Raw genomic sequence first — 21,794 nt, forward strand, 5'->3', positions numbered from 1 at the left:
TTTGGCTGCTCCCGGATTCTGAAAGGCAGACGCTACTCAGCTGCACCTGCTTTTATTTATGAAGACACCCTCTCGACCCCTGGCACCTGGTATCTAGGAAGATGGTAAAGAGGACGTGCGTATGCCAGAGTGGAAATGCCGAGCCTGCCAGCTTCCTTCCACCATGTCACCCTCACTTTCCTCCCCTTTTGTAACACCCGATTCTGTGTTACCCTCTCAGTGCGGGTCGCGCACTCCTTACCTTACGTGAGTTTGGGTAAAGGCCTGGAGATTGAACAAAGACACAAGAGACCAGGGTCATTTGTCAGGAAAACAGGTGAATGCCACTTTATTCAGCTTTTTGCCAAACTAATATACTAGGGCCCCAGGAAAGGACTTCCTTCCCAGGTGGGAGGAACCTGGAGCCAGAAGGAATTCCTTTCCAGGCAGGGGGGATCCTGGCGTCATGGGAACTCCTTCCCAGGTGGTGGGAAACTGGTGCCATGTAGGAACTTCTCCCAGGCTGGTGGGAAATTACCATACCAAAGATGAAGCAAAGCCCTACAGCTAAATCACCAGGCTATGGTAGAGAGAACAGAAACTAGCAGGAGGCTTAGCTGGCTGACCAAAACAGTCCTCGACATGCACCCTAGGGAGTAAGGGCCTACACCCCTCTTCCTCTATCTAGTCAATACCTAGCATTGTTCTCTGCCCAGACCGTTCCACACTTGGTCCTGCTTCTCACTCAGCTTTGGAAACCTTTCCTTTCTTCCAGGGTTAGTTCTAGGAAGCAGGACGTCCCTGACCTACTTAAGAAGAAAGGGGGTTTCAGAGACACCACAAGTGAGACAACACACTGAGAAAACTGTCGGGGTTCACAGCCACCTCCATCTTACCCCTACACATACAGACAGGGGAAATGAAGTGATCACATCCTAGCATCAAAGATGGCATTTTTCTGGCCACCTTGTCATGGAGGAACGGCCAGGAAGAATCCTTGACATTGTGGCTCACAGCTGAGGGCCTCAGAAAAAGGGATGCAGCAAAGCGACAGAGAACATGAAAATCAAATACAACTTGGATCCTACGACTTCTTATGGAGGAAGGCAGATAATTTGAAAAGTTTCTATGAAATACCTAGCTATCCTACGAACCATTGCCAAGTTCCCCAACCCCAATCACCTCATTTTGTGTCCTTCTGTGGTTTATTTTTTGGTTTTTGAAGACAGAGTTCCTCTGTGTCACCCTAGATATTCTGGAACTCATTCTGTCAACCAGGCTGGTCGCAAATTTGGAGCTTCACCTGACAATGTCTCCCAAATGCTGTGATTAAAGGTATGCACCACCACCACCTGGAGCCATTTTTTGTTTTTAAAATATATTATTGCATTTTTGTTGATTTATTTTGTATGTATGCTGTGAGTTTGCGTGCCATGTTGCAGAGGTGGAGATTAGAAGACAACTTATGGGAATGCTGCATTCACACCATTTCCCTCCTAATGTGCTGTATTCACACCATTTCCCTTCCCGGAGTGCTGTATTCACATATTTCCCCCTCCTGGATTGCTGTGTTTGTAAAGGAAAAAATTATATATACCACCCTTTATGCTGAAATGCAGGGCCTTAGAAATAGACAATTCAGGCCCCTTGCTGTAAGGGAGGGGAAGGGAGCCTTTTGTCCTGTGACAGGATGTGAATCAGGACCAGCTAGGAAGGCAGGAAGAGATAAGAAAAACAGGTAGCACAGCCCCCTCCTTGGTATCCAGGTGGGTCTGGACAACCCCCTCCTTGGTATTTAGGTAAAAGGTCAAGAATGTGCCACTCAGCTTAGCCTTATTTGAACTGACCAATGAAATGAATCCCCGTAACCACGTTTTTTTGCTTCTGTACCCGCGCTTCTGCTCTCCTATAAAAACCTCTCACCCCCAACCGGGGGGGCGCACAAGTCCTTCAAGAGACTTGGTCGCCCGGGTACCCGTGTATTCCCAATAAACCTCTTGCTGCTTGCATCCGGCTGCGTGCTTTCGACTGATCTTTGGGCATGGGGGTCTCTCCCGAGGGAAGGTGCCCAGGGGGAGTCTTTCATGTTCACACCATTTCCCCCTCATGGAATGCTGCATTTATACCATTTCCCCCTCCTGGAGTTCTGCGTTCACACCATTTGCCACTCCTTAAATGCTGCGTTCACACCATTTCCCTCTCCTGGAGTTCTTTCTTCACACAATTTCCCCCTGCTGGAGAGCTATATTCAAACCATTTTCCCCTCCTAGAGTACTGTATTCACACCATTTCCCCACCTGGAGTACTGCATTTACAACATTTCCCCTTCTGGAGTGCTATATTCACACCAGTTCCGCTCCTGGAGTGCTGTATTTACATATTTCCCTTCCTGGAGTATTGTACACACATCATTTCCCCTCCAGGAGAGCTGTATTCACACCATTTTCCCTCTTGGAATGCTGTATTTATATCATTTTCCCTCCAGGAATGCTGTATTCATACCATTTCCCCTCCTAGAGTGCAGTATTCATACCAATTCCCCTCTCTAGAGTGCTTTATTTATACTATTTCCCCTCCTAGAGTGCTATATTCACACTTTTCCCCTCCTAGAGTGCTGTATTCATACCAATTCTCAATTCTAGGAGGCTGTGTTTACACCATTTCCCCTCCTAGAGTACTGTATTCACACCATGTCCCCCTCCTAGAGTGCTGAATTCACACCAATTCCCATTTCTAGAATACTGTGTTTATACCATTTCCCCCTCCTAGAGTGCTGTAATCACACAATTACCCCCTCTTAGAGTGCTGTATTCACACCAGTTCACCTTTCTAGAGTGTTGTATTTACACCATTTCCCTCTCCTAGAATGCTGTAATCACAACAGTCCCCCCTCCTGGAGTGCTGTATTCACACCTCTCCCCCTTCTGGAGTGCTGTATTCACACCAATTGCCCCTCCTAGAGTGCTGTATTCACACCATTTCCCCTCCTTGAGTGCTGTGTTCACACCATTTACCCTTCCTGGAGAGCTGTTTTTACATCATTAGCTCCTTTCAAACCCTCCCATTCGTCCCCTTCCTAAGCAATCAGCATTCTATACATATATAACATAAATAAACTCCCCTGGTCATATTTATAAATGTGTGTGTTTGTGCACCTGTGTGTATTGTGTGTATGTGTGTGTATATGTGTAACAACAATGATTCAAAAATACGAGACCACAATTGGGTTTTTGTAACCTTTATACTAGAGTAAGTTAAGTAACATATGTGTTCAGTGAGAGGAATGTTTAAGTTGAATATACTGTACAGAATTTTTCACAGTTCTTTTTCCAGCTGAACACTTTATTAATTAGTGGAGGTATCTGAACAACATGTGACATTCTAGTTAATGGGGATGCATTTCTGGAGAAGGAGCCTAGGAGAGGAGCCATAGCAAATACTATGCTGAGTTGGGCAAAGGCCGCGGGAAAGGGGTTGTGTGTTTGTTTCTCAGAATTTTGTGCATGTGTATGATGAATATGCCTATAATCTACTGAAATATTAGAGATATTTTTAAATAATAATAGAACTAAAAATGGATTATTGGCCACCTCAGGGCCCTCTTGTATCATGTAACCCACTAAAACAAGAGTACCACAAAAAAGAATCTGCCCAGAGGCCCCACTAAGAGCAGCAGAAGACCTGCTGAAGGTCCCCAGGGACCCCCTTCCTTCTCTCAGGGCTAAAGATGACACAGAGTCCCAATGGCCATTGTTATTTGTAAAGCAGAATTTTGGATAACTACACTTCCCCTTGGACATAAAGACTATGGAGATGAATCCTTATTCAGAAGTCTCTTGTGGACTAGAGAGACCATTCAGCCATTAGAGGCTGATAACCAACTAAGGCTCATAACCAAAATTTAAAGAGCTCGGTGCCCAAAAGTCCCTCGATTCTATCCCCTAGGACTAACTCAAGGGAAGACCGCAGAAACTAAGCCCAACCATGACTTTTGTTCAGTGTCGGAGAGGATGTTCTCTGGGCATTCTCCACTAAGCAAGTACATCTGGTTTCTGCTTTGGAATCCAGGTAAGGATAACTCTTATTTAAATTCAACTTCTCCCAAAACTGCCAATGCTGGGAACCCATGACCATGACAATCATGAAAAGAGATCAGATCTTCATTTGTGAACCTTCTACCTATCCTTTGAGAAGAGAAGCAACCCCTTACCTCCTTCTGGTATAAAACTAAACCCTGTAACTGTCCATTCTACCAACTATCCTATATCCCTCCTCCTTTTGGGGACAAGATATCTGTAATGTTCAGAAATTGGGTGCTGAAAGTTTGATGTGGCTTTATCCACATTCAGATCAAAGATTCTCGGGTCCCTGTGGACTCTTCTGCTAAATCTGGAGAATGCAGTGAAAACAGAGGGCATTGTCCTCACGCCCATTTGGGGGGCTTCCCCTGACTAGTGTCCGTGAAACATTGTGCCACTTCTGCTTGGGCTACTAGCATACAAAGGGACAAGGACTTTCTATTCAGAAGCAAATACAACCCCCCAAAAATCAAATCACTTCGCTTCATCATTCTTAGAATGACTAAAATGAAATGGATCTTGGAAACCATTTGGTTGTTTAGATTGTCTTACATCTATTGGGGATGAGAATGTGTGTCCACACGGAATGTCTGTGGATTCAAAGTGCAGCTGCAAGAGTCAGTGGTCTCCTTCCATCCTTCCACTCTGTGAGTTCCAGGAACAGAATTGAGACCATCAGCCTTGTGCCACTGGCACCATCATGGGATGTCATAATACTTCTCTCAATTATTCAGACCTCATTATAGTTTGTCGTGCAGATGGTCAGCCAAAATATTTACTGCTGATCCACTGTGCCAGGCAATGAGTTCTAGAGGTTGAGTTTGATGCCCTTTGGAAGTAGAATAAGAACTCTCAGAGTCCTGAGCTCTGTCCTTGGCTTCTTTCCCTTCTTTCTCCTTTTCTAATTCCGTTTCTCCTTCCCTCCTTTTCTAGTTCTCATCCTCCACATGCTTCCCACACAGCTCCACTCTGCCTAGGAGGTCACTGCCCTGAGCTAGGAGGTGCTGATGATCTGACACAGCAGAAATGTCACTGCCACGTAATCCCTCCTGAGTCAATCATTCCGGAGCTGCACAGCAGTGCTGGACAATCTTTTCGGTTCTCGTCCCTGAGATGGGAGGCTGAATGCTCATGGAAGTTAGAAATGTCACTGAATTTGTGCTTCTGGGACTGACCAGCAACCCTCAGACTCAGGGGCTGCTCTTTGCACTGTTCTTGGTGATTTACCTCTTGACCCTAATGGGGAACCTGCTGATGCTGCTGGTGATGGGCTGTGATCCCCACCTTCATACCCCCATGTACTTCTTCCTGAGACACCTCGCCTTTATAGATGCTTTCTACTCCTCAGTCATTGTGCCTAAGTTGCTGAGGAACCTTATTTCTGAGTGGAAGACTATCTCCTTCCTTGGGTGTTTTACTCAGATCGCACTGGTCATATTTTCTGGGGCCACTGAAGCCTGCCTCCTTTCTGCGATGGCCTACGACCGCTTCCAGGCTGTGTGTCACCCACTGATGTATGTGATCACTATGAATGAAAGAGTGTGCTCTGGGCTGGTGCTCATATCCTGGGCCATAGGAATCAGTGCTAGCCTGGTTAACACCTTCCTGCTCTCTCAAGAGCACTTCTGTGGCCCAAACCTCATCTGCAGCTTTGCCTGTGAGGTTCCCCCAGTTCTCTTGTTGGTCTGCGCTGACCCCCACACTACTGTCGCCTCCATCCTGACAACCATGGTGATCTTAGGTCTTGGTACTCTTGTCCTACTGCTGGGATCCTATAGCCGTATCATCACGACAGCCCTGGGCATCAACTCAGCCAAGGGTCGGAGCAAGATCTTCTCTTCGTGTTCTTCGCATTTCCTTGTGGTCACCATCTTCTATGGGTCGGGAGTGTCCAGGTGTGTCACAGAGTAGCTCCTGATCATAGAGGCCGTGTATTTGTACTCCCTCCCCTTGGTCCACAGAACAGAGCATGAAATGTGACAGGAAAGAACCGTTCCTAAATAGCATCTTGAAATTCCTCAGTCCAGTCTGCTGTGGACTAGCTGCTTGGTTTTTGAAAGGCTCACCTGTGGCTGGGGGTAAATGGACCTCCCTTTATCTCAGTTGTCTTATGTACCATAGAGGAAAATAAGATTTACCCTGCTTATTTCACAGAAATAGTAGGAAAGTAGATAATTAAAGTTAGTTAGATGAATACCTTTTCTTTAAAGATTGTGTCTGTGTGTGTGTGTGTGTGTGTGTGTGTGAGAGAGAGAGAGAGAGAGAGAGAGAGAGAGAGAGAGAGATGGGATTCCCCACTAAATGATGTGAACATGTTTCATCACCAGTGGCTAATAAAGAAGCTACTTTGGCCTATGGTGGGGCAGAATATAGCTAGACAGGAAAGCTCTTCTGAATGCAGGGAGAAAGAAGATGGTGTCAGGCAGACAGCGTGTAGATACCAAAGAAGAAAGATGCCAGAACCATACCTGTCAGTCAGAGCCTCGTGGCAATATACAGATTAATAGAAATGGGTTAATTTTATTTAAGATATAAGAACTAGCTAGGAATATGCCTGTGTTATGGGCAAACAGTGTTGTAATTAATATAGTTTTGTGTGATTATTCAGGTCTGGGTTGCAAGGAAACGAAAGTGCAGTCTCCATTTACATGTGTGTGTTTGCGCGCATGTATATGTGTGCACGTATGTGTGTGTGTGCGTGTGCACGTGTGTGGTGTGGTGTGTTTGTGTACAGGTGCTGTAGAGACCACAAAAGGGTGCTGGATCCTCTGGAGCTAGAGGTACATGTGGTCACAAGCTGTTTGGCATGCATGCTGTGAACTAACCTACAGTCCTCTATTAAATCGGCGACATTGTTAGACACTGAGCCATCTCCCCAGCACCTAAATAACTCCTTAAATCAAATCAAGCAGAGTCCATAAGGAACATTCTGGATATGTTGCATTTGTACCAGTGAACATAATGCCATTTATAAAGTAATAATGTTTCTGTGGGAAATAACCCCGCGGATACTTAAGATATGCCCAATAATTTAATCATAATATTTTAAAGCAATATGTGCTGCTGAACCCATTTCTATCTCTCACTTTACTCACCAATTTTGGCCAGCCAAAGAAAAATGTTGCTTATTAAATTGTTCCAACAAAATAATGTGTAGTGCCGACTGGTGGTGGCACACACCTTTATTCTCAGCTCTCAGGAGACAGAGGCAGGTGGATATCTTTGAGTTGAAGGCCAACCTGGTCTACAGAGCAAGTTACAGGACTGGCTCCGAAGGTACACAGAGAAACCCGGTCTCAAAAACAAAAACAAAGCAAAACAAAAATACTGTGTTGGATCTGGAGGGACTGCTCAGTGGTGAGGAATACGTGCAGCTCTTGCAAAGGACCCAGGTTCAGTTCTCAGCACAGCATGGAGGCTTACAACCATCCATAATTCCAGTTCCAGGGGACCAGGAACCCTCTTCCGGCCTCCATAAGTACCATACATTTATATGGTACACATACATGCATGCATGCAAACATTCATACACATATAATACTTAGTAATAATTATTATTAATAATTTGATATACTTATGGGAGTAGTCCTCAGAGCCATACATGTGGGAAGCAATGGCAGTATTATGAACTAGGCACATGGTTTTGCAAAAAATAATCATCTCTAAATGAGAACTTATTGTGTCTGAATTGTGAGTATAGAGAAGGGGTAATGATACTATCATGACTATTAACCAAGATGCTCTGAAGAGAGGGAAATGCTATGGAAAAGCATTAGACCTGTCCTAAACACAACCCCTTAATACACAGAACTCCTTTTCATGGGAGAGTTCCTCTCTGTGAGTTCGCTCATGCTTGGAAGCATTGGAGACAGAAATGATTGATTCCCCAATGATCAGTCATTTCTAGAAGCCACCATGGCAACAGTCCACTTGACCCTGAGGTGCCTTGTGCACTTGGCAAGAGTGGATGGCCCATGGCTGCCAACAGTATTGCCATCCTCATCCTGAGTTCACTTTGCACCTTTGTGTAATCCCTCCCAAGGTACATGACTCCAGCATCCGGCTCAACCCTGGAGTTAGTGCTGTCTTTGCAGTACAGTGTGGTGACCCCGCTGCTAAACCCCCTCATCTACAGCCTGAGAAACAAAGACGTGAAGGCATCTCTGAGGAGGATGCTGACCAGGAGGTTCAGGCTGACCTTGTAGCCCAGGTACTCCCACTCCATTGGGGAAAGGGAGGGGAGCTATAGAAGGAAGATGCTGCAAGAAGCCATCATACCACCCACCCATCTCTACATTGCCACAACAGAGGAAGTTCTCTTCCCCCATTGCCCTGTCCCTAGTCAAGGATATTAGGAAACTTCCAGAACAAAGCAGGTAATTCCCGTCTCATCCAAGAGACCCACTTAGTGCATTAGAAAACCTTCAGAGCTCCACTAGCCATTTCTACAGCTCTTGGTTTTCTCCTTCCCTGTCCTTTATTATGTCTGTTCTTTATTATGTCTGACATACTCAGACCACTGGTGACGATAGTGCCACATACCAGGACAGTAGCATCTTGGCTGCACAAGACGCAACACCCACTCACCTGTTTCCATTCCAAGGGATCCTTTGAAAGATCTAAATCTCCACAATAAGTAAAACAGAGACAAATTACGTGGTCTTGGAGTCCTGTCTTCATGCAAAAAAGCAGTGCCCAGAGTGGGGCTCACCAAATCCACAATAGTTACTTGTGGATGAAGTGGTGACTTCTGAAGATGCCCTTCTCTTATGGGCTTTAGGAGATAGGGAGGGTGATGGTCACCACCTAATTGTAAGTGTCCTAAGTGCAGAACTCCTATCAATTCTTTCTGTATCCCCATGGTCTAGTACATCCTGTTTCTTAATAGTTACGGTAGATAAATGACAGGCATTTGTGAATGAAGGTGGAAGAAAAGGGAGAGAGCATGGGAAAAGGGGCATTGCCTTCACAAGATGTGGTCAGAGGAAATATCTGAGAGGAGAAACGGGAAGAGGAGAAAACGGGACTCTGTGTTGTTGAGCACTGGCCTGAGTCCTCACCGTGAGCTCAGTGAATATTCCCAACAGTTCTCCCTCCAAGCCTTCCCACCTCCCACAAAAACCTGAGCTGCTTCCGGTTCAGGTCCTTGTTCCAGACATAGAGGAGAGAGAAGTTGGAGAAAGCAGCACAAAAGCCCGCTGCCATCCTCATGCACACTCTGCTCACAAGAAGCCTCCCAGACAGAGCCATCGTCCCCTATTCTGCTTCCTCAGAAGCCCAGAGGTCCGCCAGCCTTTGTCGAGCTCCCCTCTTCTACCAGGGGATCGAGTGTAGCTCGGCGGTAGAACACCTGCAAGGAAAGAAAAGGAAGCAGCACTGTCATCTCCCCATGGGCATAAATATGTCACCCTGTGAGGTGACAGCACAGAAATTCACTGGGGTGATCACTTCACCACATATGCATATACCAAAGTCCATTAACCTATACACCTTCATTTGGAAGAAGAAGGAGGAGAGGAAGGGCTGGCTTCAGCCTTTGCCTGTCAGGTGACACAATCAGGCTTGACTGAATCACAAGGGTGATGTTTATTTTCACAAGACGGTTCATAATTCTGTGAATGCCACATTTATTATTGAATTCAGAGATACATAAGCAGGAGGGGAGAGAAGAGACTAGGAGCTAGAGCTTGCCTATGAGCTACAAATGCGGACCTCAAATGCCCTCATCAGTTTGCTTTACTGAATGCATTATTTTTCCACTTGCCACGCGAAAACTGAGCCAAGGGAAAAGTTTTAAGAACTGCTCTAAAGCGCTGGGCATGGTAGAGATATGCATGTGTTTGTATGCTAACCTCTGTAGCAATAAATGACTGTTTCCATACTGGCTCCCTGTTCTTTCTCCTCCAACCAACATGCTAAAATTTCTCTATTTGTAATTTGTTATTAGAGTCCTGTTGAAGATCATGACCTCATTTATGGTGTCCTGACATCCATAGGAGCAGCGCTGTGGTTTGAATGTGGAACATCCCCTGTAATGGTCTGAATGAGAATGGGGACCTCAGGCTCGTGTGTTTGATTACTTGGTTTCCAGTTGGTGGAACTGCTTGGTTAGGATTAAGAGGGGTGGCCTTGTTGGAGGAAGTATGTTACTGGAAGTAGGCTTTGAGGTTTCAAAAGCCTATATAGTTTCCAATTAGTTCTCTCTGTGTCTCTGTCTGCCTCCTGCATGTCTCTCAGGATGTGAGATCTCAGCTACTACTCCAGCACCATGTCTGCCTGCCTCCTGCCATGCCCCCCACCATGATGTTCAGGGCCTATAACCTTCTATAAACATAAACCCCAAATTAAATGCTGTCTTCTCTAATTCACATTAGTCATGGTGACTTATCACAGAAAAAAAAATAACTAAAATTTTTCCAAAGACCCATGTATAAATATTTACCTTCCCCTGCCTCCAGAGTAACAATATTGGAAGGTGCTATGGACTTTTAAAGGAAGACACACAACAAAGTCCTGTCACAGAGCTGTGGGCACGTGATCCCACCCATAACCAAGAAGATATTTGCAATTGAGAGTTCTGAGAGTTGGAAGATCAGTTTTATTCAATTGAGAGTCACTGGGTATTTCAAAAGGACTGGCCTCTTTCTCAGAAGTAGTTGACCAATGCCAATCAGACCCCATGGGTTTGTGTGTGTGTGTGTGTGTGTGTGTGTGTGTGTGTGTGTGTGTGTTGAGTTTTGTTTGTTACAAGAGAGAGAGAGAACATGAAATTAGATGGGTAGGGAGATAGAGGAGAGCATGCGAAGATTGGGGAATGAGAAGGAATATGATCAAAATATATTGTATGAAATTCTCCAAGAATCAATAAAGATATTCAGTTAAATGAAAGGTAGGGCTTCATGGGAATTCCTTAGGTCACAGAGGTTACCCTAGAACAAGGTCATAGGGTCTCATCTCTCCTGTCTCCCCTGCCCATTCCTCAGCTGAGGGATCACCATCAGATCCCATGCACAGTTCTGCAGTGTGCATTGCAACCTACCATCTCTAACATGTGATCCCAAGTGCAGTCCTACATTGTGTACTCCACCCCCCATATCTAACATGTGATCCCATGTGCAGTCCTGCAGTGTGCACTGCACACATCATCTCATGCAGTCCTGCAGTGTGCACTGCATCCATTATCGCATACAATCCTGCAGTGTGCACTGCCAGCTGCCATCTCTAACATCTGATCTCATGTGCAGTCCTGCAGTGTGCACTGCACCCATTATCGCATGCAGTCCTGCAGTGTGCACTGCCACCCACCATCCTCACTAGAAGCCTCACCAGTGGGAGCTTCAAATCTTGGACTCTGAATCTCTAATATTATGAAGCTAATCAATTCATCTCTCTTAAGAGCACCATCTCAAGCATTTAATAGTGATGATGCAATGGTGTCTAACACAGCCAGAACTATGGCGCTGATTGGCACAGCCCAGCATCAGTGGTACAGCCTAGCATCAGTGGCACAGCCCAGCATCATTGGCACAGCCCAGCAGCAGTGGCACAGTCCTGTGTTGGTGGCACAGCCCAGAATTGGTGGCACAGTCTAGCTTCAGTCTTAAGACTATGCAGGAAGGGGCTGGAGAGATGTCTCAGCAGTTACGAGCACTGGCTGCTCTTCCAGAGGACCTGGGTTCAATTCCCAGCACCCACATGGGAGCTCACAACTGTCTGTAACTCCAGTTCCAGGCTTCTGACACAGACACACATGCAGATATACATCAATGCACACAAAATAAAACATAAATGAATCATTAAAAAAATAATAGAATATGCAGGACATATTCGTAGACCCCCTTCTCTCCCTCCCTCACCATTCTTGTGTGCTGGGGGGAAGGTTCCAGACAGAGTTTTTCTGTGTAACTTTGGAGCCTGTCCTGGAACTCACTATGTAGACCAGGCTGGCCTCAAATTCACACAGATCCACCTGCCTCTGCCTCCTGCGTGCTTGGATTAAAGTTGCATGTGCCACCACTACCTGGCCCCTTTGGTTGTTTTCTAAGTATAGACTTAAAAACGGTTTTCATTATGCTAAAAACAAGCTTAATCTATATATACCCAGTTTTCTGGACAGAAGAAAGAATGTTCATGCCTTATTTTTTGGAGGGTGGGGGGCTTTAATTTAGGACTTTCAGTGTATACTTGCTTGCATTAGATTTTTTTATTAATTTTTATTGAACTCTATATTTTTCTCTGCTCCCATCCTGGTGCAGGAGAATTGTCTATAATCTGTCAATCGTATTTTAAATAAATGCTGATTGGCCAGGAAGGAAGTATAGGTGATACAATGAGGACAGGAAAATTCTGGGAAGCAGGAAGTTCCCTCCTCCACTCCTGCTCAGATCACCAAAGAAACAACATGTGAGCTGAAAGCTGGAAAAGGTACTGAGCCACATGGCTAACACAGACAAGAATTATGGGTTAACGTAAGATGTAAGAATTAGTTAATCAGAAGATTGAGCTAATGGGCCAATCAGTTTTATAATCTCATGGAGTCCTGTGTGTGATTTTCTTTGGGGTTTGCCGACTTGTTGGGGTGCTGGGCAGGACAGATACCCCAACAAGCCTGCCCCTCGTGCTACACCATCCCTGCTTCTATCCTACCCCCTTTAACCCTCCCCTAAGGTCACCATGCTCCCAATTTACTCAGGAGTACTAGTCTTTTTCTATTTCCCATGTAGATTATGTCTATGTATGTCTCTCTTAGTATCCTCATTGTTGTCTAAGTTCTCTGGGATTGTGGTTTGTAGGCTGGCTTTCTTTGTTTTATGTTTAAACACCACCTATGAGTGAGTACATGTGATAATTGTCTCTCTGGGTCTAGGTTACCACACTCAAAACAATGTTTTCTAGCTCCATCCACTTTCCTGTAAAATTCAAGAGGTCGTTATTTTTTCTGCTGTGCAGTATTCCATTGTGCAAATGTACCACATTTTCCTTATCGATACTTCAGTCAAGGGTCGTTTAGATTGTCTCCAGGTTCTGGCTATGACAAACAGTGACGTGTGTTTATGCTTTTAACCAAAATCATTTTTGGATTCCATGTGATTCAGAGGCATGAGTCTGCTTCCTTTTCTACAATGTGAATTTCAGTGCAGATCACAAACAATGGGAATGCTAATGTGTCTAAAACATTTCTTTGTGTAAACTCAGAAGATTCTGGTAAGCTCCAGCTTCGAAGAGATCATCAAATGGACTCCAGAGAAGTCTGATACATTGTGCTGTCAAACAACAGCCTAAGTTTCCCTACCTAAGGCCTGTGCCTGGGAGTGGGATCCCCCACAACTTTCCCTGGTCATGGGATCCCACCCCCCTCAACTACCAGGACCTAAGAAAAAATTTCCTCCTAAAACTTCTTAACTTTATTTTCTACCAACATCCTGAAAGGTTCCCCTCAAAATCTGCATCCTGGGCAGCTTCAGAATGGCTACCCACAAGTGGTCCAATCTCACAGGTTGCTTCAACTAGACCTGCAATTTCCTAGCACCAAACAGTCCTACAGCCTGGACAGTGAGTGAAACAGCCAGCTATCTCAGGACTCTCCCAGGTCCCCAACAGATGCCAATCCCCCAGACAACAGGAAGCAGTTTAGAAAACATGGTGCCCCACCCATTCCCACCTCACCAGCTACCCCTATTGCCTCATCTTTTTATAATAAACAAAAGGGAGGAGCCTTAGCTTCCTGTTGCAGCCCTCCTCTGCGGCTCTGCAGTTACATCATCACCTGTCTCCAGATGCCCTCCACCTTCAGCTGTGCAACCTGAGCAGCCTTCAAAAGTGCCCCCCAGAGTCGGGCGGGCGACAGCACACACCTTTAATCCTGGTCCTTGGGAGGCAGGGGCAGGGGGATCCCTATGAGTTCAAGGCCAGCCTGGTCTACAGAGTTAGTTTCAGGATAGGCTCTAGAGATACCCTGTCTCGGGAAACATACATACATACATACATATATAAATAAATAAATAGAATAAAAATGAAATGAAAGTGCCCTCCAGACCCAGCTCGCTCTCTTGCCTCATGTTCCGCTCTTCCATCTCTTGCTTCCTTTCTTCTACTTATCTCTTCCCTGCTCTCTGTCTGTCTGTCTGTCTGTTGTCTGTCTGTTGTCTGTCTCTCTCGCATCCCCACTCTGACATGACCTTTCACTCTCTCCCTGCCCCCACCAATACACCTCCTGCATAACTCTGTTGCCCGTGACGTGTCTGTTTAGTGACACACCTTAGCAGGGGCCAAAAAGTACACACTTCGCCTTTCTTTTATTTTAATCATTATACTGGTGGCAGATACACAGGTCAGGTCCTTTATATAGAACAGAGGAGGACTCTCTTGCTTTGGTGAAAATGCCACCAAGCTCCTCACCATCACTAAGCAAGGGTCTGCGATCCATGGCTCCAGCCACGCACCCTTTGACAAAAGTCCTGAAGAGTCCCGTGGTGTCACAGGACTCAGAGACAGGTGTACAGGGCTCAGAGACAGGTCGTTCTCATGGTAACAGAAAGAGCCGGACTGAGGCAGCCTCAGGAAAGAGGTGTTCCAGAACACACGACAGGAGCGACAAGGACACAAGGAGCTCACAGTTTGCAGCTCCACTGTTCCAGCTTCTCAGAGCACAGAGGCTTGTGAGCCAACCTGTTCATGGGAAAACAGACAAAATGGGTTGAATAACTGGGACTTCCTTATTAACTTTCTATGTCAAATAATCGGTTCCATTATGACATTTTCATACATGAATATCATTGTACTTTACTCAATTACCAAACACTTGTGTTCACGCGTGCACACACACACACACACACACACACGCTTCTTCCCCTCTTACTGGCAGTGTCTTAGCATAAAGTTACATTTAGCTTCTTCCTCAGGGTCATGTGAAAGGTGCAGACAAGAAATAGACATTCTGAGATACATGGCAAGGGCTTCTAAATGGAATAGGGCTCATTAAAATAATAATAACAATAATTGATAAAAATCAAGGAAAGTGCAGATCCAGAAAAGATGTGTAATGATTCCAAAGACTTGCTTTAAGGCTAAGAACCGGCCAGGGAAGGGAGACCTGGACATCAGCCTTCCAATAGGAAACGTCTAACCAGGAAAGTTGTCACAAAGGAATGACACGGAAGAGCATTTTAAAAAATGGACCCTTTGAGCTTTGTTTTGGACAATCTACCCAAGATTAAATGGTCAGGGATACAAGCAGAGGAGATTGCATTGCTCTTAGGAGACAGAAGACACGATTTACCAGTAGTCGATTCCTTTGATGGCCAGGATCTTCTTAGCACACATTTTGTCATCGGTAAGGTGATCATCCAGTAAGTCTAGCAGAGCGCGAGAAGAAACAAGACAGTTAAAAAGTGCAGCTCAGAACGGAGAGGAGTTCCTCTAACCCTTGGGGTCAGGGGTCCCGGTTCTGAACTGAAGGCTTGGCCTAGTGACTTTCAATATGAAAAGGCCAACCTAATAATGCCTCTGCTAGGTAGGGGCTTCCTTCCATTCCCCAGAAATCATCAGCTTCATCAGACCTGTGGGAATTGCAGCCCTGAGTTATATTTATCTGCCCTCATTTGAGGTGCTTATCTGCAAAGAAAACATAACTTCCCTCTGCTCCTGGAGTTGGGTAAGGAAGTTTTAGTGCACGTGATCATTGCTTGATCCCTGCTGGGATCAGGTAACAGTCCCTGCTTGGGTCAGGTAACAGTCCCTGCTTGGGTCAGGTGACAGTCCCTTCGCAGCCCCCTCCTCATTTGGGGCCGTGGTATAAAAGCTAGCCCCAGCAGAACAATAAAGAAGCTGTTCCACCTCATCCTCGTGCTCTGTGGATTCGTTCAACCTGGACACCCTCCGCCCGAGACTTGTAACCACAAGTAACTTGTAACCAGGAGCACGGGCGCGGCAAGACCCTGGAAATGCAGACTTCAAGACTCACCAACTGATTACCACTCCATGAACTTTGGAGTGGGGGAATTCTGGGCATGTGGAGGTCAGGACCAGGGACCAGTTTCTTACTAAGCATCATCACTTCAAGTCATGCAGTTCTTAGTTTGCTGGGTACCAAACAGGAGATGGCCTCTAAGGAAAGCAGAAGAGCAGGGTAGGTGAAGGAGGTTACTCACTGTCGCAGGAAATGCCGCAGATGTTCTCAGACTCGGGGACCTCACTACTCTTGCACCAGTGTTTGTTGCTGATCTGGAAGAGTCCGTACTCTGTGCCGCCCTTGTTGTTGACCTTTGCTTGTGTGTCATAACCACTGCTGTGAAATATAACGCAGGTCCCTGAGGGAGAGAGAAGAAAGATGTTTTGCAAAGATTTGCAGTAGCAGCGTAATTGAGGGACCAGATTCCCGGGAGAAAAGAAAGACTTCACAGCCAGTCTCCAAGAGGAGTGAAGTCAAAGTATCTTGATCAAGTGAGAACCTTCAGACAAAGGGAGAAAGGAATGACAGGAAAACATCCTGAATAAAAGAGAACAGGAACAGAGGAAGAAGAGCGAGATGACAAGGAGATGACTGAGTGAAAGCAGAGGAGACGGGAAGAGGGTGGCGCTGAGGAGAGAGAGGCGAGGACCCGGATGAAGCCAAAGGTAGAGTAACGAGCTCACATTCGAGCGCAGAGATGCCTTCGTAGCCGTCCATGTCTTCCACGGCCCGGTACACCTCACATTTTGTAAGCTGTGTGGCCTGAATGGCAGGGAGCAAGATGCACACTAGGAACAAAGGAACAAAACGCATCATTTTGGCTGCTCCCTGATCCTGAAAGACAGACGCTACTCAGCTGCACCTGCCTTTATTTATGAAGACAACCTCTCGATCCCTGGCACCTGGTATCTAGGAAGATGGTAAAGAGGACGTGCGTATGCCAGAGTGGAAATGCTGAGCCTGCCAGCTTCCTTCCACCATGTCGCCCTCGCTTTCCTCCCCCTCTTCCTCTACCTAGTCAATACCGAGCATTGTTCTCTGCCCAGACCGGTCCACACATGGTTCTGCTTCTCACTCAGCTTTGGAAACCTTTCCTTTCTCCCAGAGTTAGTTCTAGGAAGCAGGATGTCCCTGACCTACTTAAGAAGAAAGGGGGTTTCAGAGACACCACAAGTGAGACAACTGGAAAACAGTCGGGGTTCACAGCCACCTCCATTCTTACCCCTACACACACAGACTGTGGAAAGGGAGTTATTATATCCTAGGATCAAAGATGGCATTTTTCTGGCCACCTAGCCATGGAGGAAATCCAGGAGGAACCCCTTGACATTGTGGCTCACAACTGAGGGCCTCAGAAAAAGGGATGCAGCATAGCAACAGAGAACATGAAAATCAAATACAACTTGGATATTACGACTTCTTATGGAGGAAGGCAGATAATTTGAAAAGTTTGTATAAAAATATCTAGCTCTCCTATGAGCCATTGCCAAGCTCCCCAACCCTAATCACCTCTCCCATAAGAAAGTAGATGCTGTGTTGTCATTAATTAAGACATTGCGTTGATCCAAGTCTAATTTCATAATAACATTGTTCTTGTGACATTAGCTTATTCATAGCCCCAGTGTTGGCCACAGCCAGTTAGAAAAGGGTGGTCCAAGTCTGGAGAATATTTTTGAGTCCTCAGTCAGCTATGAAGTCATCTGCCCTGAGCAAGTAAGGCCCAGGCATTAGTTCTAAGTGACTCCTGTAACTTGTTGGCATCAAGCACTAACATTCGCGATATCGGTAATAGTTGCCCAAGTTCATGCCTGTGCTAATCCTTAGACTGGATTTATAGATTGGAAAATCTATAAAACTGATTTCTTACATATCCTGAGGTTTCCCTCCTAACCACACCACCTAAGACTTAAAAACTGAAAGTCTTCCAATTTATTACCTGTAAGTCTTCAGGTCAAAGAAACTCTTGTCAGTTTAATCCCATCTCTTCTATTCTGGGTAACCAGTGTATAACACAGCGTGCATGGAGCCAGGCTGTGGTGGCACACACATTTGATCCCAGTACTCAGGAGGCAGAGGCAGGTGGATCTCTGAGTTTGAGCCTGGTCTACATAGCAATTTCTGGGATACCCAAGGCTATGAAAAAAAGAAAAAGAAAAAGAAACAACAGAACCCTGTCTGAGAGAGAGAGATAAGAAAGAAAAGGAAAAAAGGAAGCATGGCGTGAATGAAACTTGTATGGAGGATCTGGGAAATTAAGATGAGCAGAAACTCCTGAATGGAGAGAGGCACATGCTCAGAAACACATCACCTGCTGCCAGAAGTACTGGAAGAACAGGTGACAAGAATGGGAATTCTGTCCCACTGAGCAAGTCTCCTGGAGAATGTGAGCAAGCGTGGGGGACGACCTTGAACCACACAGGAATGGGACACAGAAGAGTTAGACCTGGTGACATCTTCCAAATAGCGGTGTCTGTATAAAATGTCTCTGTAAGTATTTCTGACGTAGTGAAATGGTAGCCCAGAGTCTTAGGGACCACAGGGGCTCTGCACTTTCAGGAACTTCCACCTGCCTGTTAGACGATTGCATCTCTGCCATTCCTGGCAAGCAGTGAAAAGCAATATAAGGTCCAGGAATCACAGCTAACTGTGCCCCGGGCAAGAGAAACCATCATTTCCCTAGAAATGTTTGTAAAAGAGGGACAACCTGAGGACAATGGGAACAATTGTAGCCATTCAGAGGGAGACTTCAGTTCCTGGAGGGGGAACAACAACAACTACAACCCTGAAAGAGGGAGAAGAGGAAAGACACAAGAATGGCCAGCCAGCGAGGAAGGCTCTTGCCCAAATCTCCTTTCCAAGTGGGGGATGAGGGAGTTAGTGAGCATCCTTCACACAGAGGCTGCGATCTGAGTCAGAGAGCGAAAAGGTATTTATCACACACTTTTCTGGATTTCTTCAAAGATATCCTAGAAATGCCTGCTCATTCTATCAGAAATAGTTAGTGTTTCTAAAACCAGAAGCCACCTTTTCTGGACTTCTGGGAACCAAGTCCAGCTTCTGCTCCATACTTTGCCATCTGACACAGGGGTTTGAAAGGAAACGGTACCAAATTGAGAGCTGGGGTTGCCATGTGGAGCGAACACCTGAAAGCCAGAGGAAAATTATCATTGCTTCTTACAGTTAATATTCCCATTCTCTTCCACTTTACTTCATAACTCAGGAAAATTATACTGAAGAATCCAAGAATAAGACTATAGACATGGTTCCAGAAATAGGAGTGTAGAAATAAAGAAATAAAAAGTTGTAAGCCCAGGAGAATGAGATCAGGCTGTCAGAGCTTTTTCAGCAGTCTAAGGATTAACTATTATTAGTAGATTATGCCTTGTGGTGGTGGAGCACACCTTTAATCCCAGCACTCAGGAGGCAGAAGTAGGCAGAGCTCTGTGACTTCAAGGCCAACCTGGTACCTGCCTCGAAAAACAAACAAACAAAAAAACCAGTGGGTTACTTTGCTTTACAACCCATATCTCTGTCTGCAAGGCTAAAGCAGCCCTCTGCAAAGTGAGGATCCCTCTGAAAACTGGGGGTCAGTTTTTAGATAACCCCCAAGCCACTCGTGATCAGCAACTGATGTGAGCTGAGTTAGCTTTTTTTATTTTTTAAAGATTTATTATGTATACAGTGTTCTGCCAGAAGAAGGCGTCACATCTCATTACAGATGGATTGTGAGCCACCATATGGTTGCTGGGAATTGACCTCAGGACCTCTGGAAGAGCAGCAGCCTCTTAACCTCTGAGCCATTTCTCCAGCCCCCAGAGTTAACTTTTAAATGATAGAATGTACATGGCTTTTTGGTTGTGCCTTGTCCTATATCCTTCCCTGCTATGCTAAACTGACAGTATCAAAAGAGTGTGGAACTTTGGTAAACATCATCAGGACATGCCAGAAGAAAACAATGGGCAAATACAAACACTAGTTTAACTGAAAAACCCTGTTCATGGAAGCTGTAGGAAAAGACAGTTTGTATCTGAGTTTTACCTTGAGACATGCCCAATTAAAAACAAACCCCTCATCTTACTCTGGTTTCTGCCTTGTACCTTTATAAACTGCCGTATATTCCTGCCCCCTTTCCCTTTCCTTCCCTTTCTTCCTCATCCTCTGTCTCCTTTACCACAGCCCCCTAGACCATTCTAATGCTGACCTCCCTTTCTTCTCCTCTTAAAATTCACACCTGCAAGGTCATCTGCTGCCGTTTTCCTGCCTGGGTCAGAAACCAGCCACTTTAACTTTTTTCCTGCTTAATAAAGGCTCTCCCTGTGGGAAAGGATGTTTGGGGGTAGTGCCTGGATTGTGCCTAATCCAGGGTCTGTTTGGGAGTCCTCCTCAATGATCCTCCTGTTTGACTCCTGAGTTCTGGGGTCAGGCAGAACCCTGGCGTGATGGCCTCGCTGCCTGCTTGCTCAGTTCTCTAGGACACTGGAACTTCTGCATGCTTTGCAACAGCTGAAAGCAGATATCTCGTATCTTCTGTGCATGTGTGTTGTAGTTGTTCCTGTCAGGAGGGCTGATGTGAGACCCATCACTCCTTCATAGGTGGAAAGTGCAGCCCTTTTGAGCTTTTTAAAGCCTTTGCTACCCTCAGATTCTAGCTCATACTTCACTTTCTCCACTAAAGTTTCTTCCTGTGATCTCAGTGAACTATGTAGCTCTTTGGGGGCAGATTACGTGATACTGCTGCATATTGGGCCATAGTGAATCTGCAGCTAAGTCCTGTGTCTTGGACGTCCAGGGATGACCAGTATATTGTGGGACTCAGAAATATTAATTTTCCAAATAAATAAGATATTCCAAAAGATACTGTCTTCTACTGAATAGAAATAGATAATCGCAGAAACATGTTTCCTCCTTATTCAGTACATTAGAATATAATAATATGAATTCAGATCATTCTCAACTTACAGCTTCAGTGAAAACCTATGCAAATTATGCAACATCTACATAATGAAAGGGGAATAAAAATGCTTAAATAAAATAACAAGTGAGACAGGCGGTGGTGGCGCACACCTTTAATCCCAGCACTCGGGAGGCAGAGGCAGGCAGAACTCTGTGAGTTCGAAGCCAGGCTGGTCTACAAGAGCTACTTCCAGGACAGGCTCCAAAGCTACAGAGAAACCCTAACTCAAAAAATAAAATAATAATAATAATAATAAGTGAAATATCAGGCTTCACATGTATGTCTGCTAGTTGTGGCTATGAGAAAGCATGCATATGAAATCCTACAAGGAACTCTACGTTCAAATAATAGTTTTGACTCACATGTGCTAATGACACATGATTTTTTTTAATTTGGCGCAGATTTTTATTTTTAATTTTTATTCATTTATTCATTCTTATTAATTCTTCTCCCATATAATACCTCCCAACTGCAGTTTTCCCTCCCATCTCTCCTCCCAATTCCTCCCCCACATCCCCTTTCTCCCAGATCCACTCCTCCTTCATTTCCCTTCAGGAAAGAGCAGGTCTCCCAGGATGTCAGCTAAACACAGCATAACAAGATGCAGTAAGACTAGACACACACCCTAATATCAAGGCTGAAAGAGACAATCCAGGGAAAGGGTCCCAAGAGCAGGCAAGAGTCAGAGACATCCCCACTCCCACTGTTAAGACTAGTTGAAAGACACTTTTCCCCTGGCTGGCTACCTAACTCTCTTCATAAAGAACAATATTATATTTGGGGGCCTCATCCCAGCCCCTGGCACCCATCTTTGGAATGGAGCAGGAAGCTC

At 45.4% G+C, this 21,794-nt stretch overlaps 2 protein-coding genes across 2 annotated transcripts; one reads left to right on the plus strand and one right to left on the minus strand.

Moving 5' to 3' along the window:
• Positions 1–5,189: 5,189 nt before the first annotated feature.
• Positions 5,190–8,263, plus strand: LOC146891011 (olfactory receptor 5BS1-like). Its single transcript, XM_085678433.2, has 2 exons — positions 5,190–5,953; positions 8,101–8,263. The coding sequence occupies exons 1-2, from the start codon at positions 5,190–5,192 to the stop codon at positions 8,261–8,263; spliced, it is 927 nt and encodes a 308-aa protein (XP_085534559.2).
• Positions 8,264–14,338: 6,075 nt separating this feature from the next.
• LOC148119016 (alpha-lactalbumin-like) lies at positions 14,339–16,832 on the minus strand. Its single transcript, XM_087898717.1, has 4 exons — positions 16,692–16,832; positions 16,208–16,366; positions 15,337–15,412; positions 14,339–14,726 (listed from the first exon to the last, which is right to left on the minus strand). Exons 1-4 carry the CDS (start codon positions 16,822–16,824, stop codon positions 14,669–14,671), a joined length of 426 nt encoding a protein of 141 aa, XP_087754843.1. The 5' UTR covers positions 16,825–16,832; the 3' UTR covers positions 14,339–14,668.
• Between the last annotated feature and the right edge of the window lie 4,962 nt (positions 16,833–21,794).

This window comes from Myodes glareolus, chromosome 19 (assembly GCF_982192425.1).
Source record: "Myodes glareolus chromosome 19, mMyoGla1.1, whole genome shotgun sequence".
Taxonomy (NCBI): Eukaryota; Metazoa; Chordata; class Mammalia; order Rodentia; family Cricetidae; genus Myodes; species Myodes glareolus.

What these genes read in the sequence shown, in the direction of transcription:
- LOC146891011 (XM_085678433.2), top strand. Translation starts at nt 5,190, where the DNA reads ATGGAAGTTAGAAATGTCACTGAATTTGTGCTTCTGGGACTGACCAGC. An exon ending in TATGGGTCGGGAGTGTCCAG is followed by an intron (nt 5,954 to 8,100) that starts GTGTGTCACAGA and finishes ATCCCTCCCAAG; the next exon opens with GTACATGACTCCAGCATCCG.
- LOC148119016 (XM_087898717.1), bottom strand. Translation starts at nt 16,824, where the DNA reads ATGATGCGTTTTGTTCCTTTGTTCCTAGTGTGCATCTTGCTCCCTGCC. An exon ending in CTGCGGCATTTCCTGCGACA is followed by an intron (nt 15,413 to 16,207) that starts GTGAGTAACCTC and finishes GCGCTCTGCTAG; the next exon opens with ACTTACTGGATGATCACCTT. An exon ending in ATCAAAGGAATCGACTACTG is followed by an intron (nt 14,727 to 15,336) that starts GTAAATCGTGTC and finishes TCCCATGAACAG; the next exon opens with GTTGGCTCACAAGCCTCTGT.